At 42.8% G+C, this 23802-nt stretch overlaps 2 protein-coding genes and 1 pseudogene across 22 annotated transcripts in view; 1 reads left to right on the forward strand and 2 right to left on the reverse strand.

Annotated features, from left to right (window-relative positions):
- The window catches only part of LOC100415695 (uncharacterized), a 46474-nt gene that overhangs the window by 19880 nt on the left and 2792 nt on the right, over positions 1-23802 (reverse strand). For all 7 annotated transcript variants that reach the window (XM_078360657.1, XM_078360658.1, XM_008987346.5 and 4 more), the window contains exon 2: positions 925-1034. The gene's annotated coding sequence lies outside the window, so the exon portion shown is untranslated. The remainder of the gene's footprint in view (positions 1-924; positions 1035-23802) is intronic.
- The window catches only part of ZNF799 (zinc finger protein 799), a 47252-nt gene that overhangs the window by 728 nt on the left and 22722 nt on the right, over positions 1-23802 (reverse strand). For 4 of the 15 annotated variants that reach the window (XM_078360642.1, XM_078360641.1, XM_035286529.3 and 1 more), the window contains 3 exons: positions 17587-17713; positions 16265-16325; positions 13452-15545 (listed from right to left, as the gene is read on the reverse strand). In XM_078360642.1, the coding sequence (XP_078216768.1) occupies positions 13889-15545; positions 16265-16325; positions 17587-17713 (1845 nt within the window). In that variant the 3' untranslated portion in view covers positions 13452-13888. Of the gene's footprint in view, positions 1-924; positions 1035-3251; positions 3372-11812; positions 11907-12033; positions 12173-12856; positions 13001-13451; positions 15546-16264; positions 16326-17586; positions 17718-21002; positions 21136-23802 lie in introns of those variants that run through there. The other 11 variants (XM_078360647.1, XM_078360651.1, XM_078360646.1 and 8 more) reach the window with 10 other exon arrangements.
- Positions 4893-6377, forward strand: LOC108589478 (GRAM domain-containing protein 2A-like; annotated as a pseudogene).

Consider the following 23802-nt stretch of genomic DNA (forward strand, 5'->3'; position numbering starts at 1 on the left):
AGAAAACTTTTTTACAAAATTATGGAAAAACTGTAAGATATTATAGTGCAATCATGCACAATTCATTCATCAAACTACAGTGGGCTCTTGAAAAATAGTTTTGAACTGCTCAAGTCCATTTATATACAAATTTTCCTCAGTTTCTGCTATAACTGAGATAGCAAAACCAATCTCTCCTCTTACTCAGCCTCCTCAATGTGAAGACAACAAGGATGAAAACCTTTATAAGCATCTACTTCCACTTAACAAATAGTAACTATAGTTTCTCTTCCTTATGATTTTCATATCACCATTTTCTTTTTTTTTTTTTTTGAGACAGAGTTTTGCTCTGTCACCCAGGCTGGAGTGCAGTGGTGAAATTTCGGCTCACTGCAACCTCCACCTCCCAGGTTAAAGAAATTCTCGGTCCTCAGCCTCCCAAGCAGCTGAGATTACAGGCATGTGCCACCACACCCGGCTAATTTTTTTTGTATTTTTAGTAGAGATAGGGTTTCGCTGTGTTGGCCAGGCTGGTCTTGAACTCCTGGCCTCAAGTGATCCACCCACCTCAGACTCCCAAAGCGCGGGATTATAGGTGTGAGCCACCACACCCAGCCCATATTGCCATTTTCTTTCTTTAGCTTATGTTATTGTGAGAATATAGTATAGAACAAATATGACACACAATATATATATTAACACACAATATATATATCAACTGCTATGTGACCAATCAGGGTGCCAGTGAACATTAGTTAAGCTGTGGTAGGAAAAAGGTTGCATCAGGATGTGCAATTCCTTGGGAGGATGGCACCCCTAAACCCTGTGTTATTCCATGGTCAATCATACTCCCTTCCCATATTGCAAATCTCTGAACAGCATTGCAGATCAAGAAACAAATGTCTCTAATTGACTAAGTGGAGATATGACATCATCCTTACTTACACAGTCCAGGTTCCTGATGGTTTCCTGCATCACATCTTTGTAGAGATTCTTCCGGCAAGGACCCAGCAAAGTCCACTCTTCCCAGTCACATCCTCAAAGGCAACTGAGTCCTGAAACATCCCACATATGTAGATGAGGAAAGATGAGTTTAACAGGACTGAGAATCTATACTTAATTCTTAAATTTCCTGGGTGCGTGGTTTCCAAGCATTTATTCAATGACATGGTAAATCCACTTTCATTCTCTGTCTACACTCACTGTCTCCCACATAGCAATTCTTATGCTGAAATTGAATGTGTTTCCTAATGCAACAGCTGAATTGGAACAGGTCTCCTGTTGGTGAGTGAAGTGAGTATTATTACATGGACCTTAATGTTTATTTCTCCAGTGGATCTGCAGTTCTTATTACGACAAAGTCTTACTACTTAGTGTGCAAAAGAGAGTTAACATTAGTAGTCCTGAGACTACATATACTTACAAATGCTTGTTTACAATGTTGGACCTTTCATGGTGTCTAGGCACTCGATTTAGGGAGGGTCCCCACCAATGTGACTAGTAACAGGGGCTGAGTGTACCTAAACTATTTATGAAAAAAAAAATAAGGCATTTACTTAGCTCCTATAGTCCTCTGGAGTTGGAATTTTGTTTCATGCTCAGCAGAGGGAGTGCACCTACTTGATCAGCCACTGCTAAGTTTGAATGTCTGTCCCCTCCAAAACATGTTGAATGTTAATCTCCAATGTGAAAGTAATCAAAGGTGGGGCTTTAAAAGGTGATTGAGTACTGAGGGTTTGGAGCTCGTAAATAAATTAATCCATAATGGCTGAATAAATAAATGGCTTATTTCAGGAATGGCACAGTTGCCATCATGAGAGGAAGAAAAGATCTGAGCTACACACTTAATCCCCTCACCATGTGATATCTGTGCTACCTAGGGAGTCTGCAGAGTCCCCACCAGCAAGAGGTTCTCACCAGATTCCCAGTCTTGACCTGGGACAGTCTCCAGAACTGTATAAACTAAGTTTGATTTCTTATCAATTACCCAGGTTCGCTTATTCTGTTAAAAGCAGCAAAAACAAGAGAAAAACAGCCATGAGGAAACACTCTGGGCACTGAGTCTCTAATGAACAATGCTGGTGAATTACATTTCATATTCTTCGTTGCAACTTGTGATCGGGGGATCTGGCCCAGCATATGTGTGCTTACAGTAAGAGAGAATATTCGGAAGCTGGCAACTGGTTTCCACTAGATCAAACGTAGTGAAGTTTGACAAAAGACTAATAAAATATACTTTACAATCCCAAGGAAAAAATCTTAAACTTATTATTGGGTAATGTCAAAAGAGAAGGAAACAAAGGGCAGACTGTGCATGTTCTTAGAAATAACTCAGTCATCTCTTATGAATATGTATAATATTCCTTAAATTCCTAAAACAGTCCTTTAGTAGTCAACAAAGATGACATTACCAAATCTAACTGAAGTCAAAAATGTCTAAAAATGGGCCAGGCGCGGTGGCTCAAGCCTGTAATCCCAGCACTTTGGGAGGCTGAGACGGGTGAATCATGAGGTCGAGAGATTGAGACCATCCTGGTCAACATGGTGAAACCCCGTCTCTACTAAAAATACAAAAAATTAGCTGAGCACAGTGGTGCGTGCCTGTAATCCCAGCTACTCGGGAGGCTGAGGCAGGAGAATTGCCTGAACCCAGGAGGCGGAGGTTGTGGTGAGCCGATATCGCGCCATTGCACTCCAGCCTGGGTAACAAGAGCGAAACTCCGTCTCAAAAAAAAAAAAAATGTCTAAAAATGCTTAAAACTTCATTAAGAAAGTGACAGCATTATAAGAACAGATAAAGAATTTTGAAATTATAATATTCAGCACCCCATAATATTAAGAGAGATAAATAAAAATGCAAGTAAAAATGGCAGGAAAGCCTTGTGGAGTTTCTGTTTGTTTGTCCTAGGCCCAATCCCTCCCCACCTCCGTACCAGTCTTAAAGTCAGCACCTGGAGATCCCTGTATAAAACCCTAGTTACTCAAGTATCACCTCTGTATTTTCAAATTGGTATGGGGACTTTCCAAAGGTCTGAAACAAGCCTCTCTGTTCTACATCTACAATAACTCAGTCAGGGTCAAATTTGGCAAGAACTACTTTAAAATGTTGCAAAATAGGCCAGGCGTGGTGGCTCACACCTGTAATCCCAGCACTTTGGGAGGCTGAGACGGGCAGATCATGAGGTCAGGAGATCGAGACCATCCTGGCTAAAACAGTGAAACCTCATCTCTTCTAAAATTACAAAAAATTAGCTGGGCATGGCGGTGCACACCTGTAGTCTTAGCTACTTGGGAGGCTGAGTTGGAAGGATCACTTGAGCCTAGGAGGATGAGGCTGCACTGAGCCATGTTTGAGCCACTGTACTTCATCCTGGGTAACAGAGTGAGATCCTCTATCCAAAAAACAAACAAACAAACAAACAAAAAAACAGGCAACAAATATTAGTCTCATATTTTCCAAAACAGATAAAAACTATGAACCTAGAGATGTGAAAAGCTCAACAAACCACAGCCGCAATATATGTCAACAAATCCACACCAAGACACAGCATCAAATTGCTGAAAACCAGGTATAATAAAGAATTACTTGAAGAAATTGGGGGAAAGACACCTTAACAACAGACAACCAAATGTAACATTGATTACATACTTATTATCAGAAACAATGGAAACTGGAAGACAATGGAGCAATATCCTTAAAGAACTAAAACAAGTATATCAATGAAGAATCCCTATGTTGAGCAAATAACATCTTTCCAAATGAATGGAAAATAGTCATAATTAATGTGTTTGCAATCAGCATATTGGCTTATTTAAAAAGGTCTGGATCGGTTTGGTGGCTCACACCTGTAATCTCAGTACTCTGAGAGGCCGAGGTGGGTGGATCACGAGGTCAAGAGATCGAAACCATCTGGTCAACATGGTGAAACCCCATCTCTACTAAAAATACAAAAATTACCAGGCGGGCACCTGTAATCCCAGCTATTCCAGAGGCTGAGGCAGAAGAATTACTCCAACCCAAGAGGCAGAGGTTGTAGTGAGCCAAGATCACACTACTGCACTCCAGCCTGGGCAACAGACTGAGACTCCATCTCGGGGGAAAAAAAAAAAAAAAAGGTCCAGCAAGGTGTGGTGGCTCGGGCCTATAATCTCAGCACTTTGGGAGAACAAGGCCAGAGGAATGCATGAGTCCAGGAGTTCAAGACCAGGCTGAGTGACACAGCAAGACTCCATCTTTACAAAAAATTAAAAAATTAGCTGGCATGGTAGCAGCATGTATCTGCACAGATGACTGAACCTGTAAAAAAAAACAGGCCAGGCACGGTGGTGGCTCACGCCTATAATCCTAGCACTTTGGGAGGCTGAGGTGGGCAGATCACCTAAGGTCAGGAGTTTGAGACCAGCCTGACCAACATGGAGCAACCCCATCTCTACTAAAAATACAAAATTAGCCAGGCGTGATTGTGCATACCTGTAATCCTAGTTACTCAGGAAGCTAAGGTGGGAGAATCGCCTGAACCTGGGAGCCAGAGGTTGCAGTGAACCAAGATTGCAGCACTGTACTCCAGGCTGGACAAGAGCAAAACAAGAAAAAAGAAAGAGGGCCGGACACAGTGGCTCCCGTCTCTAATTCCAGCACTTTGGGAGGTTGAGGTGGGTGGATCATGAGGTCAAGAGATCGAGACCATCCTGGTCAACATGGTGAAACCCCATCTCTACTAAAAATACAAAAATTAGCTGGGCATGGTGGCGCATGCCTGTAGTCTCCTCAGTCTTGGGAGGCTGAGGCAGGAGAATTGCTTGAACCCAGGAGGCGGAGGTTGTGGTGAGCCGAGATTGCGTCATTGTGCTCCAGCCTGAGTAACAAGAGTGAAGCTTTGTCTCAAAAAAAAAAAGAAAGGGCTGGCGCCACGATGACCGCTCTGAGCCGGAGAGAGGCTGCAGAGGCGGGCAGCAACCAACAAATGCACGGAAAGACTTCTCTGAACAGTCCTGTGTCCTGCAAAAAGAAACCAGACAGAGTTCAGGAGCCCCCACACTGCAGAGAAGGGCCCTAGTCTCCGATCTCTGCCCCAAGCTTCTGGCTCAAGGCCAGGGAAGAATTGGCACTGAGGACACATGGGCAGGACTGGGGTTCCTTGTTCCTGAAATGGAATGTCTCCTTTGCAGTCTGCACTGCCCAGAAGGCTTGAAGGGTGAAGAGATAAAGAAGTGTGGCCGAGAAGGGATACCACTGAATAAATACAACCAGCAATACCACAAGCCGTTTAAGGATGTTCCCTTGGAGGAAGTGGTTCTCAAAGTGTGCTCCTGTGCCCTCCGGAGGGACCTCCTTCTTCAGGGCCGGCTCTACATCTCCCCCAACTGGCTCTGCTTCCACACCAGTCTCTTTGGCAAGGATATCAAGTATATCTTTGTGTCACTGCTGTCCCGGGACAGTGTATATGAGCTGCTCAGGAGAGTCTGCACCCACCTATAGCCTTCCAGCAAGAAGAGTCTAAGTGTAAGAGAATTTCCAGAGGAACCTGAGTCTCTGGAAGTCCTCATCCCTGAGATGAAGTGTAGAAAGGTATGCCCTTCCTCCAGGTCCCTGTCTCTCCCAGACAACATGCTTCGTACTCCTCCAGCATCTGTGGACTCCACAGACAGTTTCTTCCCCTCCAGGATGCCTCCAGGGCCTGAAAAGTCAAGAGCCCAAGTAGCCTCTGAAAATGGCAGGAGGTGGGCATGGTCCATGCCGGGCTGGGGTCCTGCCTGCCCTAAGAAGATGCCGAACTGCTCTCCCACTGCAGAGAATGCTGTCTGTGAGGAAGATGAGCTGGAGGAGGAGACTGGGAGCACTGGGGAGCTGAGGCTCTGGGATTACCAGCTCCTGAAGGTCTTCTTTGTGCTGATCTGCATCCTGGTTGTGTCCTCATCTTATCTGGCGTTCCGTATTTCACAGCTAGAGCAGCAGTTATGCTCCTTGAGTTGGGACAGCCCAGTCCCTGGGCATAGGTAACAGCCACTTGGCCTTTGTCCCCATTCCTTCTCCAAGAAGAAAGAATTTGCTGGGTGCTGAGTCTCTACCAAAGATCTCTGTGGTTTATGCTGCTGCTGTGCTAAGACTGCGTATGAAGGAAAATATTCTAGATCCCCCTTCCTCCTCCCAGCTCTTCTCTTCCCTCTGAGAGATCTGAAGTACCTGTTTACAAAGTAACTGGCTTCTACGATTTTGGACTCAAACAAAAAGCCAGATTTTTTGGAACCAGCTGAGGAATTCTGTACACGAAGCTTCAGCAACCACTTAAAACGAGAAAGAAAAAAAAAATTAGCTGGCTCCTTGGAAACAGTTCTGGCACACAGGCAAAACGCTGGAGGCAACCTCAAGGGACAGAGGCCATGCTTTCATATGTGGAATGTGGCTCCGTCACACAGGTCACTCCTGTGGTGGGGTCAGAGGCCAGAACACAAACCACCTGTGTGGACTCTGGTCTCCCCCAACACTGTGCTCCCACGGGGCTTCTCTGCAGGCAGCTTGGCATCTGTCAGGCTTGGGCTGGGGACTGCTGAGAAGCTGTGGATGAAGAGGGGGGCCAGAGATGATTCCAGCCAGAGATGAATTTCCATGCTCTAGGCCGGGGCTCTGTGCTGGCCCCTCATGAGGTGGCTGGCTGCACAACGGGGAGATGCTGCGTGGCAGGGGCTGTGAAGAACAGAGGTACCTGACTTCCATGTCCTCAGCTGTCACTTTCTGGTGACACAGATCACTGTGGTCATAGACCTGGTAGTGGGTCTTGCCCTTGTGTGTTCAAACATTTCTAAGGTGTCCCAAGCCCTGGAAATAGGGAATGGGGAGGGTGGAGGCTTGGATCTGAGGTCTTGCTATCTACTCCCTGCATGCTCGGATCTCAGGTTGGTGTTGGGCCATCACAGGGCAGAGGTCACTTGTGTCACCCCGTAGTCATTGGACTGCAGACCATGGAGGAGAGTCCTCCACTCCATGAGGCCTATTCTCCATTAAGGTAGATGTATCCACTGTGGGCCTGGTACAGTGCAGAAGCCAGGCCAGGGAGTCTATCTCATACCTCTGGGGACAGGAAAGGTAGGGGATGAGGAGGTTGGATGCGGTGGTAATCCTGCCTTAGGGAGTCTTCCTCCTCTTTCAGGGCCTTCTCTATTCTAAAAAGCTTCTCTGTGCCCTACAACTCTGCCCTGATCTCCCTGGGACTCCCATCTGCTAAGATAGTGGCTTTGGGGGTTCTGAAAGGGTCTTAGAAGGCCAGAAGTATCAGGGAAAGTTGCTGGTGATGGGGTGGGTGGCGTCAGCCACTGTTTTCCCCTCTTCAGACACTGAGAGGTTAATCAGGGAACGAAATCCAGGTGGAAACTATTGTGGAGCAGACGATTGTCTGTCCCATTTATGACAAACCCAAATGAGGACTGGAGGGACTCCCAGTAAGTGGTCTTTTCATGCTCTCCCATTCCCAGTTTTTAGGATGAAACTTAGAGCCTGGCCTTTTGTGTTGCTTGCACCAAATCTGTATGTCTCAGGGGAAACTCACTGTTCCATGAACGGCCATCCTTTTTATTTGGAAAAAGCCCTTTTCACCCTTTCATCAGTCTTTTTTGGGGAAATAACCTTTCTTACCTCAGTACTTCTCTCTGGTTCTTGCTGAAAGGCAGGGAGAACAAATCCATTCTCCGAGCCTTGCTGGGTTGTCAGAGGCCGTGAGAGGTGCCAATTATAGGTGGATGTGCCAAGATGCAGGTGAACTTGGTCTCCAGCTATACCCAGGCTCAGAAAGGGCAAGAGCCATGCTGCAGGGTAGGTGACTTTGGAGGTGCACTTGGGGCCCAGGGCTTTGGGTGGTGTGGGCGTGCCTGTCCCTCCAGATGGCCCTCTGTTTCTCCCTATTGTCCCCATCTGGCCTTCTGGTGCTGCTGTGCCTTCTGCTGTACACATTTATAAACAATGTGTATTTTATATAGACCTGCTTGCATTGGCTGATGCTCCTTTAATTCCCTGAGTTTGGTTCAGCCACTCTTGGGTTATTTTTGCTATGGCCTTAGCCTTTAAAAATATTTTAAAATAGGCCCGACGCGGTGGCTCAAGCCTGTAATCCCAGCACTTTGGGAGGCTGAGGCGGGTGGATCACGAGGTCAAGAGATCAAGACCATCCTGGTTAACATGGTGAAACCCTGTCTCTACTAAAAATACAAAAAATTAGCTGGGCATGGTGGCGCGTACCTGTAATCTCAGCTACTCAGGAGGCTGAGGCAGGAGAATTGCCTGAACCCAGGAGGCGGAGGTTGCGGTGAGCCGAGATGGCGCCATTGCACTCCAGCCTGGGTAACAAGAGCGAAACTCCATCTCAAAAAAAAAAAAAAATTAATATGGAAAAAACTTGAAATCAGTAAACTAATAGCTAAACGATTCTCAACAAAACCCCCAAAAAAAGTTGAAAGACTTAACAAAGCCAAATCAAGACAATGTGTCATTGGCATAAAGATAGACAAATACACTAATGGAACAGCATAAAAGTTCCAGAAGTATACCTACATATATGTGGTCCAGTGGTTTAAGATGAAGGTTGAATATAACATGGTAGAGTCACACTATGAATTGTGAAGCTGCCACAAACAAAATGTAAATGTATGTGCATGGAATATTAAATGCAAACAGAAAATTTCATGGTAACACGTATAGTATGAGCCCATCCTGTGCTCATTCTAGTTGGAACCAGCACCAAAGGGGATCTTATGGAAACACAGTTCCAGTGGCTATACTTGGCAGTTTCAAGGGTAACACTACCCTCTAGGCAATATCTTCAAGATCTATTTGGAATACACATTCTCATGAATACTCTAATGAAACAGCTCTTATCAAGGCCTGTGGTGGACAAATGCTTGGCAAATTCTACAGTCCACCAGCATTCCTCATTTTATTCAAACTCTCAGCTACCTGTGACACAGATGACCACTCTCCTATCTTGAAATACCTTCTCCTGGAGGTCTCTAGAAGAGGACATCCACCTCTTTCTCCTACCTCACTGGCTTTCCTAGTCTCTTGCAGGCTCCTCCTCCTGTTACCATCAGAGGAGGAGAGTGCCTCCTCTTCTCTTGAACCCTTCTCTTTCTAATTTACCCCTCACCCTAAAACCAGAAGACCTCTTCTGTATCCAGAACTCCAAATAGCCTAATTATGCTAAAGACTTTCAAAGATACATCCAGATCTTTCTTCAAAGCGTCAGAAACTCCAGGGTCCAATGGTCTACTCAACACTTCCCTTTGATTGTCTCAAATGTATCAGGGCCAAACAGAAACCAACCCTTCACTTCCCCTTCAATCATCTTCCCTGAGCCTTCCTCTTCTGAGGTGAACCACCCACCTCGGCCTCCCAAAGTGCTGGGAATACAGATGTGAGCCACCATATCCGGCCTGTTCATTATTTTTTTGATATTAAGTTATATAGACTGCTGTACTGATAAATGATTGGGATGAAACAGATTTGTTTTTAGTTAGGTTATGGTCCTCCTTTCAGTGGGAAGCCTCTCACATGCCAGTTCCTCAACATGCTGCGCTCAAAAACATATTTGAATCAAAAATTCTACATTTGGAAAGCTTGGAAAATAAAGCTTTTTCATGTTTAAAAACATATACATTGGCCAGGCGTGGTGGCTCACACCCAGCACTTTGGGAGGCCGAGGCAGGCAGATCATTGGAGGTCAGGGGTTTGAGACCAGCCTGGCTAACATAGTGAAACTGTTCCTACTAAAAATAAAAAAAAAATTAGCCAGGTGTGGTGGCAATCATAGCTACTTGGGAGGCTGAGGCAGAAGAATCACTTGAACCCAGGAGGCAGACATTGCAGTGAGCTGTGATCGTGCCATTGCACTCCAGCTTAGACAACAAGAGTGAAACTCCATCTTAAAAAAAAAAAGAAAAAAGTACATATTGAGACAGTCTGTTCCTAGCACACTAAACCTACAAGAAAGAGTAAAGTTCTTATATCTGAAACCAAAGGATGTCAAAATAAACAGGAAAAAAAAAACAGAGAGCTCCATTAAAGATCATAAAATAAGTATAATGGTAAGATGGAATGTGTGTTTCTTTTTTTTTTTTGAGATGGAGTCTCACTCTATTGCCCAGGCTGGAATGCAGTGGCACAATCTTGGCTGACTGCAACCTCTGCTTCCTGGGTTCAAGAGATTCTCCCACCTCAGCCTCCCCAGTAGCTAGAACTACAAGTATCCACCACCATGCCCAGCTACTTTTGTATTTTTAGTAGAGATGGGATTTTGCATCTCTACTTAATTAGCCAGGCCTGGTGGCAGGCACCTGTAATCCCAGCTACCAAAAAGAAATGCAAGCATCAAGCGATCCTCCCACCTTGGCCATTCAAAGTGCTGCCATAACAGGCATGAGCCACCATGCACAGCCCACTCTCATTTTTTGAGGCTCCACCCCCATAATCTAACCTAATCCTTATCATATCTTAAAAAAACCATTGCCTAATACTGCCACATCAGGGAAATGGAAAAATAATTTTATAAGGACACAAACATTAATTCCATAACAAGTGATTTATTAGTAGCTAACTTTTTATAGTTCTCTAAATAATCTGCATGTTAACCCCTTATCAGATATGTAACTTGGAAATAGTTTCTCCCACTCTATGGGTTACCCATTTACTCTGCTAATATTGCCTTTTGATGCATAAGTTCCACAAAGTCCGCATTATTTTTTCCCTTACAGATCATGCTTTTGATGCCAAATCTAGGAAATCATTGCAAAATTCACTGTCATACAGCTTTTACCATGTATTTTCACCTAATAGTTACAGATCTAAGATGTACACTTAGGTATTTCATTCATTTGAACTTTCATACATGTTAGGTGAGGGTACAAGTTCATCCTGTTGCATGTGGACGTGCATTTCCCAACAGCATCATTCTATGGAAACACTAAGCTATCCCCCATTGAATAGTCAAAGCAGACTTTTCAAAAATTGTTAAGACTTTATATAAATTAGACTTTATTAGACTGTCTGTGCTGTCTATCTTGTTGCCTTGTCTGTTTCTGTGTTATTGCACTAGTACCAAACTGTTTTTATTAGTATGGATTTGTAATAAGTTTTGAAATCCAGAAGCATGAGTCCACCAACTTTGTTCTGGCTTTTAAAGACTGTTTTGTTGATTTAGAGTCTCTTGAGATGTCATATATAGAAAATTTTTTAAATGTTCAAAAATGGCTGCTAAGAAGGAATCAAATGGTCAAAGCTATCCCCCAAAAGGCTACCAGGGAACAAAAAGTGCTTTCTCAATCAGAAAATACAAATCTAAGATGTTTTGAGAAGTGGCATGTCACCTTGGAAAGTTCATAAGGTCAGTAAGAAGGAACCAAGATCTTCAGTCACACCGAACCAATAGAAAATGAATGAATGAATGAATGAATGAATGAATGGAACCAAGAAACCACACAGTAAAGCAGAGAGAAGCTGAAGTTCCTGAAAGTGTTAGAGCTGCCCCTATGATGGCAAAAATGGTCCTTCTAGTTCATGATAAATTAAGTATGAAGACTATGAAAGCATTAACTGTGTGGCTAGAGGACACACCAAAGAACCACATCCCTGTTGATGGTAACATCATACTTGAAAAAACACTTAGTCTCTATGATCACCACTGTGAGAGGGCTGAGGAGAGCAAGAGGAAGGAGTCTGAAGCCAGTAAGGTCTGGCTAAACACACTGCAGCCCAAGAACTTGAAGACCACAGGAAAGAGTTGTCATTGGCTGATGCCAGGGAAACCACAGCATTCCTAGAAGAGCTCATAAAACAAAAAAGAAAGACTACCTTCCAGAGCAAATCTTCTACTGTCATGAATCAGACATATTCGAGATGTCCAAAGGCACCTTCATCCGTGAGTGCAAGTACTGGCGTTCAAGGCCTGGAAAGACCACAAAGACCACCTTATTCTGGTGCTGTCAGGCAATACATCAGTTCACAAGAATAACCCAGGCTCCATCTACTGGGCAATCAGTAGGTTCTTTAGGACAAAAGCAAAACTTGCTCACCTGTATCCTGGCAAGAAAATAAGGTGACTTTCTTTTACCAATGTTTCACTCCTGATGTGACGGAATAACTCAATGAGACTTCCACTCAAGGTCTTCCTCAGAATTGACAATACTCCAGGCTCTCCATTCTCTGTTTTGCCTAAAAAAAAATGCAAGTGGCTCGGTATGGTGGCTTGCGCCTGTAATCCCAGCACTTTGGGAGGCTGGGTGGCTTACACCTATAATCCCAGCACTTTGGGAGGCCAAGAAGGGTGGATCAAGATGTCAGGAGTTCAAGACCAGCCTGGCCAAGATAGTGAAACCCTGTCTCTACTAAAAATACAAAAATTAACTGGGCATGGTGGTGGGTACCTGCAATCCCAACTATTTGAGAGGCTGAAGCAGAGAATTGCTTGAACCCAGGAGACAGGTGTTGCAGTGAGCCAATATTGCGCCACTACACTCTAGCCTGGGTGACAGAGTGAGACTCCATCTCAAAAAAAAAAAACGCAAGTGATATTTCTGCCTCCTAAAACTACATCGCTGCTGCGTCACTAGATCAAGGCATCATCAAGTACATTAAAGTGACTTATATCCACCTGACCTTGGGTGAATTCATGGGGTCTTGATACTAACTTTTGAATGAGCTTTGCAATGGGAAGGCTTAGATGCCCTAAAGCCCAGGACAGCCAATGTATGTTACAAGCCATCATGGAATAAAGGAGTCTTCAGGGACTTCCTCACTATTGATGCAGTCATTAAGAATATTTGAAATGTTGCGAAAAAAAGTTGGTGAGGAGCGCTGTCTGAAATGACACACAAAAGAGCAAAGAGAAACCCTTACCAACTAGGAACTTCAAAGTCTGCTGAATCCACTACAGATGATGATCAGAAAATTTAGAAGACAGAGTCACTGATTTGGACACTTGAAAGGTTTGCCAGTTTTTCAGTAGACAAAGGTGAAAAAGAGGTATGATCCTCAAAGATCCTACAATGAAACAAAGCTTTCATTTCACCTGAGAAATAACAACATGCCTATAAACACTGCAAGATTTTTTGTGATGAAGCAAAGGAAAAGAAGAACTAGCTTCCTATAACTAAGCATCTGCAAATAAGATGAAACATTCAATAGTTACAGATCTTCAGCCCTCAAGTCAAACAGATCCTAACATTAGTATTATGTAGCCTCATTAAATGAGTCCACATCTATAATTGCAACTTGGTTCTTCCAACATAGATGATAGTCCTGATGGTCTGTCAAGATTCAAGTTAACCTAATGTCTCACTACTTACCCACAGTGCCATACATTTAGTCACCTCAATACATCAAAACATTGGGCACCACAGAATAATCATCATTATAATCATTATACTTGGGTTATCAAGAGAGAAGACCCAGAATTTTAGTGAGTGTTAACACATTAAACAAAAGCAGTATGTGAGGGCTGAAAGAAAGAAACTTTAATAGTCTGGCTGACACATACTATGTCGACAGGCTCACAATTACTGCATCTGTACTGAAAGTACATAGACTCTTTTCCTTATCATGATTCCCTAAACAATACAATAGAACAACTATTTGCATAGCTTTTACAATGCATGAGGTATTTTAAGTAATCTAGACATGATTGAGAGTATACAAAGAGGATGTCGGTACATTACATACAAATATGTCATTTTATAAAAGGGACTTGAAATGGCTTACAGAGTGCTGGAACCAAAACCCAGCATGTATCAAAGGATAACTGTATTCGAAAGAAACTGAAACTACTTAAGGCTTTACCAAAGTGCTAACATTCACAGGGTTTATCTCCAATGTGTTTCTTCCAAGTTTCTGAAATGAAATAAATAAATGGCTTTCCCACATTCCATACATTTACAGAGTACCTTTCCAGTGAGTTTTTTTATGTCTATGCAAGGAATTGAGAGAAGCAAATGCTTTCCCACATTCCTTACATTCATACGGGTTCTCTCCAGTGTGAGTTTTTTCATGTCCTTGAAGGAAACGAGAATGAGTGAAGGCTTTACCACATTGTTTACATTCATAGGATTTCTCTCTCATGTGAATTCTTTCATGACGTAGAAAGCAAGTGAGCCAAGAGAATGCTTTCCCACATTCCTTACATTCATACGGCTTCTCTCCAGAGTGAATTCTTTCATGGACTTTTAAGTTACCAAAATGACTGAAGGCTTTCCTACATGTTTGACACTCATAAGGTTTCTCTCCTGTGTGAGTCCTTTTATGTTGAGTAAGGTACTGGAAACAACTGAAAGCTTTCCCACATTCTTTACACTCATATGGCTTCTCTCCAGCATGAGTTGTTTTGTGATTTTGAAAGGAATAGAAATCAATAAAGCCTTTCCCACATTTGCATTTATAGGGTTTCTCTCCAGTATGAGTTGTTTCATGTCTTCGAAGGGAACTGGAAATACGGTAGGCTTTGCCACATTGTTTACATTTATAGGGTTTCTCTGCAGTGTGAGTCCTTTCATGTCTTAGAAATACACTGGGATAAACAAAGGCTTTCCCACATACCTTGCATTTATGAGGTCCATCTCCAGTGTGCATTGTCATGTGTCTTCGAAAGCTTGAGCTATGAGATAATGCTTTCCCACACTGCTTGCATTCATAGAGCTTCTGTCCAGTGTGAGTTCTTTCATGACTTTGCAGTGAACTGGGACAATCAAAACCTTTCCCACATACCTTACATTTATGAGGTCCATCTCTAGTGTGTGTTATCATGTGTCTTTGAAAGCTTCCCAGATGATGAAATGCCTTCCCACATTGCTTACATGCATAGGGTTTCTCTCCAGTGTGAGTTGTTTCGTGTCTTCGAAGGGAAGTGGAAGCACTAAAGGCTTTCCCACATTGTTTACATGTGTAGGGTTTTTCTCCAGTGTGAGTTCTTTCATGTCTTAGACAAGAACTGTAATCAGGGAAGGCTTTAAAACACTGCTTACATTCATATGGTTTCTCCCCAGTATGTGTTCTTTCATGTCTTAGATAGGAACTGTAAAAAGAAAAGGCTTTAGAACACTGCTTACATTCATACGGTTTCTCTCCAGTGTGCGTTCTTTCATGCACATGTAATAAACTGGGCCAGAAAAAGGCTTTCCCACACAACTTACATTTATGAGGTCCATCTCCACGCTGCACTGCCATGTGTCTTTGAAGGTTTCCCAGAGAACTGAAGGATTTCCCACATTCTTTACAATCATATGGCTTCTTTCCAGTGTGAGGACTTTCAGGTGTTTGAAACGAGTTGTGGTAACTGAAGGCTTTCCCGTATTGTTTATGTGTATCTGGCTTCTCACCACATTCATAATAATCATGTGGTTTGTGCCCAGCATCAACTCTGATGTAGCAATTAAGGGATGAATGACCCATGACGATTTCTTCACACATACTGCTTTGACATGGATCTACTCCAGGAAGAGTGTTCTTGTTCACAATACTATCTTGAATCTGGCTAGATGTTTCGCCACATTGGCGTCCATCTTTACTTTCACCAAATCTCTCTAACATATAACATCTGTAAAAAATGGGAAATATGTCACTAAAGGTTTATAAATCATTTTATAGGTATTAATAGGTATTGGATGTATATTTTTAACATTGCCATGTAAACTGCAGGCTTTGTGTCCTGCTTCAACGTGAATGGATGGAATGTTGTACAAGATAGCTCGACCCCAGGTGTTCTCAAAACAATGATATTCATATGTGGATTCCTAATACTGTTGCCATGGGAACTATTTTACAAACACTGAACAGCTATGGAACATTTAAGTATATATTTTTGGAGAAAATTTTCTAAGGATAAATAAATTTAAGCTAGGCTTGTTCATTTTCTTTGCTTGTTTTTAAAATTTCATGTCACCAGGCATGGTGGCTCATGCCTATAATCCCAGCACTTTAGGAGGCCACGGCAAGTGGATCATGAGGTCAGAAGATCAAGACCATCCTAGCCAACATAATGAAACCCCATCTCTATAAAAATACAATAAACTAGCCAAGCATTGGCACACGTCTGTAGTTCTAGCTACTTGGGAGGCTTAGGCAGGAGAATCGTTTGAACTCGGGAGGCAGAGGTTACAGTGAGCTGAGATCACACCACTGCACTCCAGCCTGGTGACAGAGAGAGACGCTGTCTCAAAAATAAAATAAAATTAAATAAAATAAAATTAAATTAAATTTCATGTCATTTTCAGAACAGCTCCAGGGACCTATCTTTCTCCTGTGAGTATAAATTACCTTAGATTTTTCCTGAGATATGTGTACTGATCTTCAATGTTCTGGTCTTTCCATTTCATTCCTAAAAGGCAGACCCAGAAAAATCATTATAAATTTTTACAAAATTATAGACAAACAGTAAGATTTTGATGTACACTGCAATCATGCAAAATGCATTCACTTAAGTACAGTTGACTCTTGAAAAACAGAAGTTTGAACTGCACAAGTCCATTTATACATACATGAATGTTCTTCAGTCTCTGCTACCCAAGACAGTGAGACCAACCACTCTTCTTACTCAGCCTACTCAATGTAAAGACAATGATGAAAATCTTTCGGCTGGGCGCAGTGGCTCAAGCCTGTAATCCCAGCACTTTGGGAGGCCGAGGCGGGTAGATCACAAGGTCAACAGATCAAGACCATCCTGGTCAACATGGTGAAACCCCGTCTCTACTAAAAATACAAAAAAATTAGCTGGGCATGGTGGCGCGTGCCTGTAATCCCAGCTACTCAGGAGGCCGAGGCAGGAGAATTGCCTGAACCCAGGAGCCGGAGGTTGCGGTGAGCCGAGATCGCATCATTGCACTCCAGCCTGGGTAACAAGAGCGAAACTCCATCTCAAAAAAAAAAAAAAGAAAATCTTTCTGATGATGCCCTTCCACTTAATAAACAGTAAATATAGTTTCTCTTCCTTATGATTATCTTACTAACATTTTTTGTTTCTTGCTTACTTTACTGTGAGAATATAGGATGTGATAATATGACATAAAATATATGTATTAATCACTGCTTATGTGATAGATAATGCTGCCTGTCAACAGTAGGCTAAGACGTTGTGGACAAAAAGTTTTTTGTTTTCTGGTTTGTTTTTGAGACAGAGTCTCACTCTGTTGCCCAGGCTGGAGTGCAGTGGTGCGATCTCAGCTTACTGCAACTTCCGCATCTCAGGTTCAAGAGATTCTCCTGCCTCAGCCTCCTGAGCAGCTGAGATTACAGGCACATGTCACCATGTAAAAATACAAAATACAAGGTAATTTTTGTATTTTTAGTAGAGAAGGGGTTTCACCATGTTGGTCAGGCTAGTCTTGAACTCCTGACTTCAGGTGATCCACCCACCTCAGCCTCCCAAAGTGCTGGTTATAGAGGTGTAAGCCACTGTACCCGGCCCGAAAAAAAGTTATATGAAGATGTACAACTGCAATGGGAACTGGCACCCCTAAATCTGTCTCTTTTTTCCAGGGCCAACCATATCCCCTTTCCATCTTCCAAATATTTGAACAGCATGAATGACTAAGAAATAGATGTCTCCAATTAATTAAGTGGAAATGCGATGTCATCCTTACCTACACAATCCAGGTTCCTGATGGTTTCTTGCATCACATCTTTGTAGAGATTCTTCTGACAAGGACCCAGCAAAGCCCATTCTTCTCGGGTGAAGTTCACAGCCACATCCTCTAAAGCCACTGAGGCCTGAGCCATCCCACATGTACAGAGGAGGAAGGGTGAAAATCACAATACTGATAATCTATACTCACTTCATAAACTTCACATGATGCTGTGGTTTCCAACCATTTTATTCAAGGACATGGTAAACCACTCTTATTCTCTGTCTACACTCACTTTCTCCCATACATTAACTCTGAAGCTAGAATGAAACATGTTTAGTAAATTAACAGTTGAATAGAAACATGCCACTTCGTGGTGAACTAAGTGAGTGAATCACGTAGCCTGGATCACCCCTAATGTCTATTCCACAGTGGGTTTGCAGTCCTTGGCATGATAAAGTCCTACTACTTATTGTGCAACAGAGAGTTACCATTAGCAGTCCTGAGACTGCATATCCTTACAAATGCTTGATCACAAAGTTGGGCCTTTCATGGTGTCTAGACAATGTATTTAGGGGAGGGCCCCATGAGCATAACAAAAGTGGAGTGTGCCTAAACTGTTTATGCAAAAATATATATATTATTTCCTTAACTACCATCTTCCTTCTGAGAGTTTAGAATTTTGTTACATACTCAGCAGAGGGAGTGCACCTGATCAGCCTCTGCTAGGTTTGAATGGTTGTCCCTTCCAAAATGCACACTGAATGTTAATCTCCAAAGTGGGAGTTGGGAAAAAAAAAAGGTGGGGCTTTAAGAGGTGATTTAGTCCTGAGGGTTTGGACCTCATGAATAGATTAATCCATAAAGGGTGAATAAATGAGCTATTTAAGGAGTAGGACTCATGTCCTTCTAGAGAAAGAGATCTGAGCTAGACACTCCACTCCCTCACCATGTGATACTCTATGTCACCTAGGGACTTAGAGTCCCCACCAGCAAGAAGGTTCTCACCAGATGCCCAGCCTTAATCCTGGACTTCTCAGCCTCTAGAAATATAAAAACTAAATACTGTTTCTTATAAATTACCCAGGTTCAGTAATTCTGTTATGAATAACAAGAAACAGGCTAAGACAGCTGCAAAGAAACACTCTGGGCATTGGGTCTATAATGACTGGGTAGATAAAATTTCATGACTTGTTGCAACTTGTTATTTGGGGGATTCAGCCCATCCTACCTCTAACAGAGAATATTTGGAAGCTGGCAACTAGTTTTCCCTAAATCAAATGTAGTGAAGTATGACAAAAGACTAATAAAAGATATTTCACCATCCCAATGAAAAAAATTTAGGCTGGGCGCGGTGGCTCAAGCCTGTAATCCCAGCACTTTGGGAGGCCGAGGCAGGTGGATCACGAGGTCAAGAGATCAAGACCATCCTGGTCAACAGGTGAAACCCCGTCTCTACTAAAAATACAAAAAATTAACTGGGCATGGTGGCGCGTGCCTGTAATCCCAGCTACTCAGGAGGCTGAGGCGGGAGAATTGCCTGAACCCAGGAGGCGGAGGTTGCGGTGAGCCGAGATCGCACCATTACACTCCAGCCTGGGTAACAAGAGCGAAACTCCGTCTCAAAAAAAAAAAAAGAAAGAAAAAAATTTAAACATTTTTTTGAGTAATGCCAAAAGAGAAGGAACAAATGGGAAATACTGCACATGTTCTTAGAAAGAAGTCAGTGTCATCTCTCATGAATATTTATACTTCCTAAATAACTAAAACAGATCTTTTAGTAGTCAACAAAAATTACATTACCAAATCTAATAGAATTCACAATATCTAAAAAAATGCTAAAAACCTTCTCACCAAGAAAGTGTAGACAGAAAAGGATTTTGAAAGTGTAATATTGGCACCCCATACCATTAACAGAAAGATAAACATATATACAAAGAAAAATGAAAACTGGTAGAAAAGTCTTGTGGAATTTTTATTCGTTCTTGGCCCAATCCCTCCCCCATCAATGCCAGTCTTCAGCACAGCAGCCCGAGTTCCCTGTATAGAACCCTGGACGCTGATTCTAGAGACAGCAGATCAGATCTTATTTGAAAATTATTGCCTTTGCATTTTCCGATCTGTATAAGGACTATCCAATGGTCTGAAACAAGGCTCGCTTTTCTTGTTTTTTTGTTTCTTTTTTTTTTTTTTTTTTTTTGAGACGTAGTCTCAACTCTGTCACCCAGACTGGAGTGCAGTCGCGTGACCTTTGCTTACTACAACCTCCACCTCCTGGGTTCAAGCAATTCTCCTGCCTCAGCCTCCCAAGTAGCTGGAAGTACAGGTGTGCTCTACCATATCCGGGCAATTTTTGTATTTTTACTAGAGACGTGGTTTCACCATGTTGGCCACGCTGGTCTCAAACTCCTGACCTCAAGTAATCTTCCTTAGCCTCCCAAAATGCTAGGATTTTGGTGAGCCACCACGCCCAGCCAAGGCTCTCTATTCTATTCTAGCTATAATATAACACAATCAGGGTCAAACTTGGCAAGAACTGCATGAAAAAGTTGCAAAATACACAAAAAGCCTCCAGCCAACTAGAAGAACAGACTATGATTAAGACATACAGTAGAGGCCGGGCACAGTGGCTCAAGCCTGTATCCCAGCACTTTGGGAGGCCGAGGCGGGTGGATCACGAGGTGAAGAAATCGAGACCATCCTGGTCAACATGGTGAAACCCCGTCTCTACTAAAAATACAAAAAATTAGCCGGGCATGGTGGCGTGTGCCTGTAATCCCAGCTACTCGGGAGGCTGAGGCAGAATAGCCTGAACCCAGGAGGCGGAGGTTGCGGTGAGCCGAGATCGCGCCATTGCACTCCAGCCTGGGTAACAAGAGTGAAACTCCGTCTCAAAAAAAAAAAAAAATGACATACAGTAGATCAACTAAGTCGTGGGGAAAAAGAGCTGAAGAGAAAATTTCCTCCAGATACTAGAGTACTCAAAACCACGCAGGTATTCTGGAGAATTGAGAAAACCATGCATGCACAGTAAAGAATACATTTTCACAAAAGATACCTGAGAAAAAACCCTCATTTTCAGTTCTGGCCGAACTGTAGGTTTAGTTAAGCAGAACATAAAGGCTAAAGTAGAGTATTAAACAGCCTGGCTTAGTGTTCAAGGAACGCCCCAGGACAGAGCCATCCACAAAGACTAGAGGTCAGGCTTTTGTGTGCTTTATCTCTTTTTACTAGCTTCTAACATTCAGGAAATCTCTGTCAGAACAGTGGATGAATACACACTAAAGAACAAAGATGTTGGACAGTGTGGTGGTTCACACCTGTAATCCCAGGACTTTGGGAGGCTGAGGCAGATGGATTACGAGGTCAGGACTTCAAGACCAGCCTGGCCAAGATGGTGAAATCCCATTTCTACTAAAAATACAAAAAATTACCTGGGCGTGGTGGTGTGTACCTGTAGTCCCAGCTACTTGGGAGGATGAGGCAGAGAACTGCTTGAACCTGGGAGGCAGAGGTTGCAGTGAGCCAAGATCGCGCCACTGCACTTCAGCCTGGGCAAGCCAGACTCTGTATCAAAAAAAAAAAAGAAAATATGTCAATGAAGGCACAAAAATTATTTCCTTTTCTTATTCCTATTGGGTATCATAAAGGTTTGTTCAAAAAATGACATCAACAATGTACTGAGTGGTTATAGTTTATAATAGGGCAAATGGATGACAGTGATGTTAAACTGGGCAGGAAGGAGGAATTCTGAACACTGTGCTATACTAGCATTACCCTGTTAGCCAGTACAGTGTCATTTAAAACTGAAGGTTCATTTGTTGTGAATGGTTTACTCCAAATGTTACAGAATTCAATAATAAAATTTAAGAAACAACAGCCTATCACAGTGGCTCATGTAATGCCAAGGATTAAGACAGAGATGTAAGACAGAAGGATTGCTTAAGCTCAAGAGTTTGAGTCCACACTCAGCAACACAATGAGACTCTGTACAAAAAGTGGAAAAAAAAAGGCCAGGTGCAGTGACTCACACCTGTAACCCCAGCACTTTGAGAGGCCGAGGTGGGAGGATCACAAGGTCAAGAGATCAAGACCATCCTGGCCAACATGGTAAAACCCCATCTCTACTAAAAATATAAAAATTAGCTGGGTGGCACGAGCCTGTAGTCCCAGCTACTCAGGAGGCTGAGGCAGGATAATTGCTTGAACGCAGGAGGCAGAGGTTGCAGTGAGTGGAGATTTCACCACCGCACTCCAGCCTGGAGACAGAGCAAGGCTCTGTCTTTAAAAAAAAAAAAAAAACTACCCTGGTGTGGTGGCCTGCACCTGTAGTCCCAGCTACTCAGAAGAGCAAGTACGGAGTATCTCTTGAGCCCAAGAGTTGGACGTTACAGTTAGCTATGATTGCTCCACTGCACTCTAGTATAGGTGATAGAGCAAGACCTTGTACAAAGAAAAGAAAAGAAAAGAAAGGAGGGAGGGAGGGACCCCAGCTACTCTGGAAGCTGAAACAGAAGAATTGCTTGAACCTGGGGGTGGAGGTTGCAGTGAGCCAACACCATGCCACTGCACTCCAGCCTGAGCAACAGAGCGAGACTCTGTCTCAAAAAAAAGAGGGGGGCAGGGGAGGGGAGGAGAGGGGAGAGAGAGAAATAAGCAGACTTCCCATACTATTAGAAGAAAACGAAATCATATCGAATGCTCAGTTAAAATAAAATGAGGTGGAAAAAGAAAGGAAGTCTAAAAAAACCCGGCAAGTATAACACATATAAAACAATTATATATGTACATATTGAATCCAAGTACATCAACAACCACTTTAAATGTATATTATATGAATATACAAGAAGATAGATACTCACAGAGTAGAACAAAAGAAAACAAGACCTGGCCAGGCACAGTGGCTCACACCTGTAAACCCAGCACTTTGGGAGGCGGAGACAGGCAGATTACAAAGTCAGGAGTTTGAGACCAGCCTGATCAACATAGTGATACCCCAACTCTACTCAAAATACAAAAGCTAGCCAACTGTGGTGGCACGTGCCTGTAATCCCAGCTTCTCAAGAGGCTGAGGCAGGAGAATTGCTTGAACTGATAGGCAGAGATTGTAGTGAGCCAAAATTGTGCCATTGCACTCTTCGGCCTGGGTGACAGAGTGAGACTCCATCTCAAAAAAAAAAAAAAAAACCAAGACCCTCCACTGTGCGTAAAAAACTATTTTTTTACTCTCAAGAAAACTATTTTAAGTAGAAAGACACAGGTACATTAAATATAAACGTATGAAAAAATATATGCCATTCTAGCCCTAATCAAAAGACATATGGGGCCAGGCACGGTGGCTCACATCTGTAATCCCAGTACTTTGGGAAGCTGAGGTGAGCAGATCATCTGAGGTCAGGAGTTCAAGACCAGCCTGGCCAACATGGTGAAACCCCATCTCTATTAAAAATACAAAAAAACCCAGCTTGGCCAACAAAGCAAAACCCTGTCTCTATTAAAAATACAAAAATTAAGCCAGGCACAGTTGCTCATGCCTGTAATCCCAGCACTTTGGGAGGCCAAGGCAGGTGGATCACCTGAGGTCAGGAGTTCGAGACCAGCCTGGCCAACATGGTGAAACCCCCTCTATAAAATTAAAAAAAAAAAAAAAATACAAAAATTAGCTGGGCATGGTGTCACGCACCTGTAATCTGAGCTACTCTGGAGGCTGAGCTGAGGCAGAAGAATTGCTTGAACCCAGGAAGCTGAGGTTGCAGTGAGCCAATATCGTGCCACTGTATTCCAGCCTAAGCAACAGAGCAAGACTGTCTCAAAAAAAAAATAGTGGGCATTAGCCTCAAGCCATGGTCAAAGCTACTCACCCTTCTATGCTTTACATGGATATTTAAAAACAAAATACTCATGTTTGATGAATCCAGGAAAATCACTCAAATTCAGTGTTTATGTTTATGGGTGGGAAGGAAATCGTAAGGCACCTACATTCTATATAGCTCAATAGGAAAAGCACAAATATCTATCCATTTCAGACAATGAATGCCATTTAATTACTACTTCTATGATAGTAAGCCATATAGTAAAAAAAAATTTTATTTTATTTCTTTAGCTGTTAGAAAGTCCTGTCCCACAGAATTGAGTACTAATCTGCCAAACCCACATAACAGGAACAGAACAGACTTCTCCATTGTTCCAAAATCTCCACCCTAAAAAGAGGAGGAACTGAACTTTTGTTAAATC

Source organism: Callithrix jacchus, chromosome 22 (genome assembly GCF_049354715.1).
Source record: "Callithrix jacchus isolate 240 chromosome 22, calJac240_pri, whole genome shotgun sequence".
Classification (NCBI taxonomy): Eukaryota; Metazoa; Chordata; class Mammalia; order Primates; family Cebidae; genus Callithrix; species Callithrix jacchus.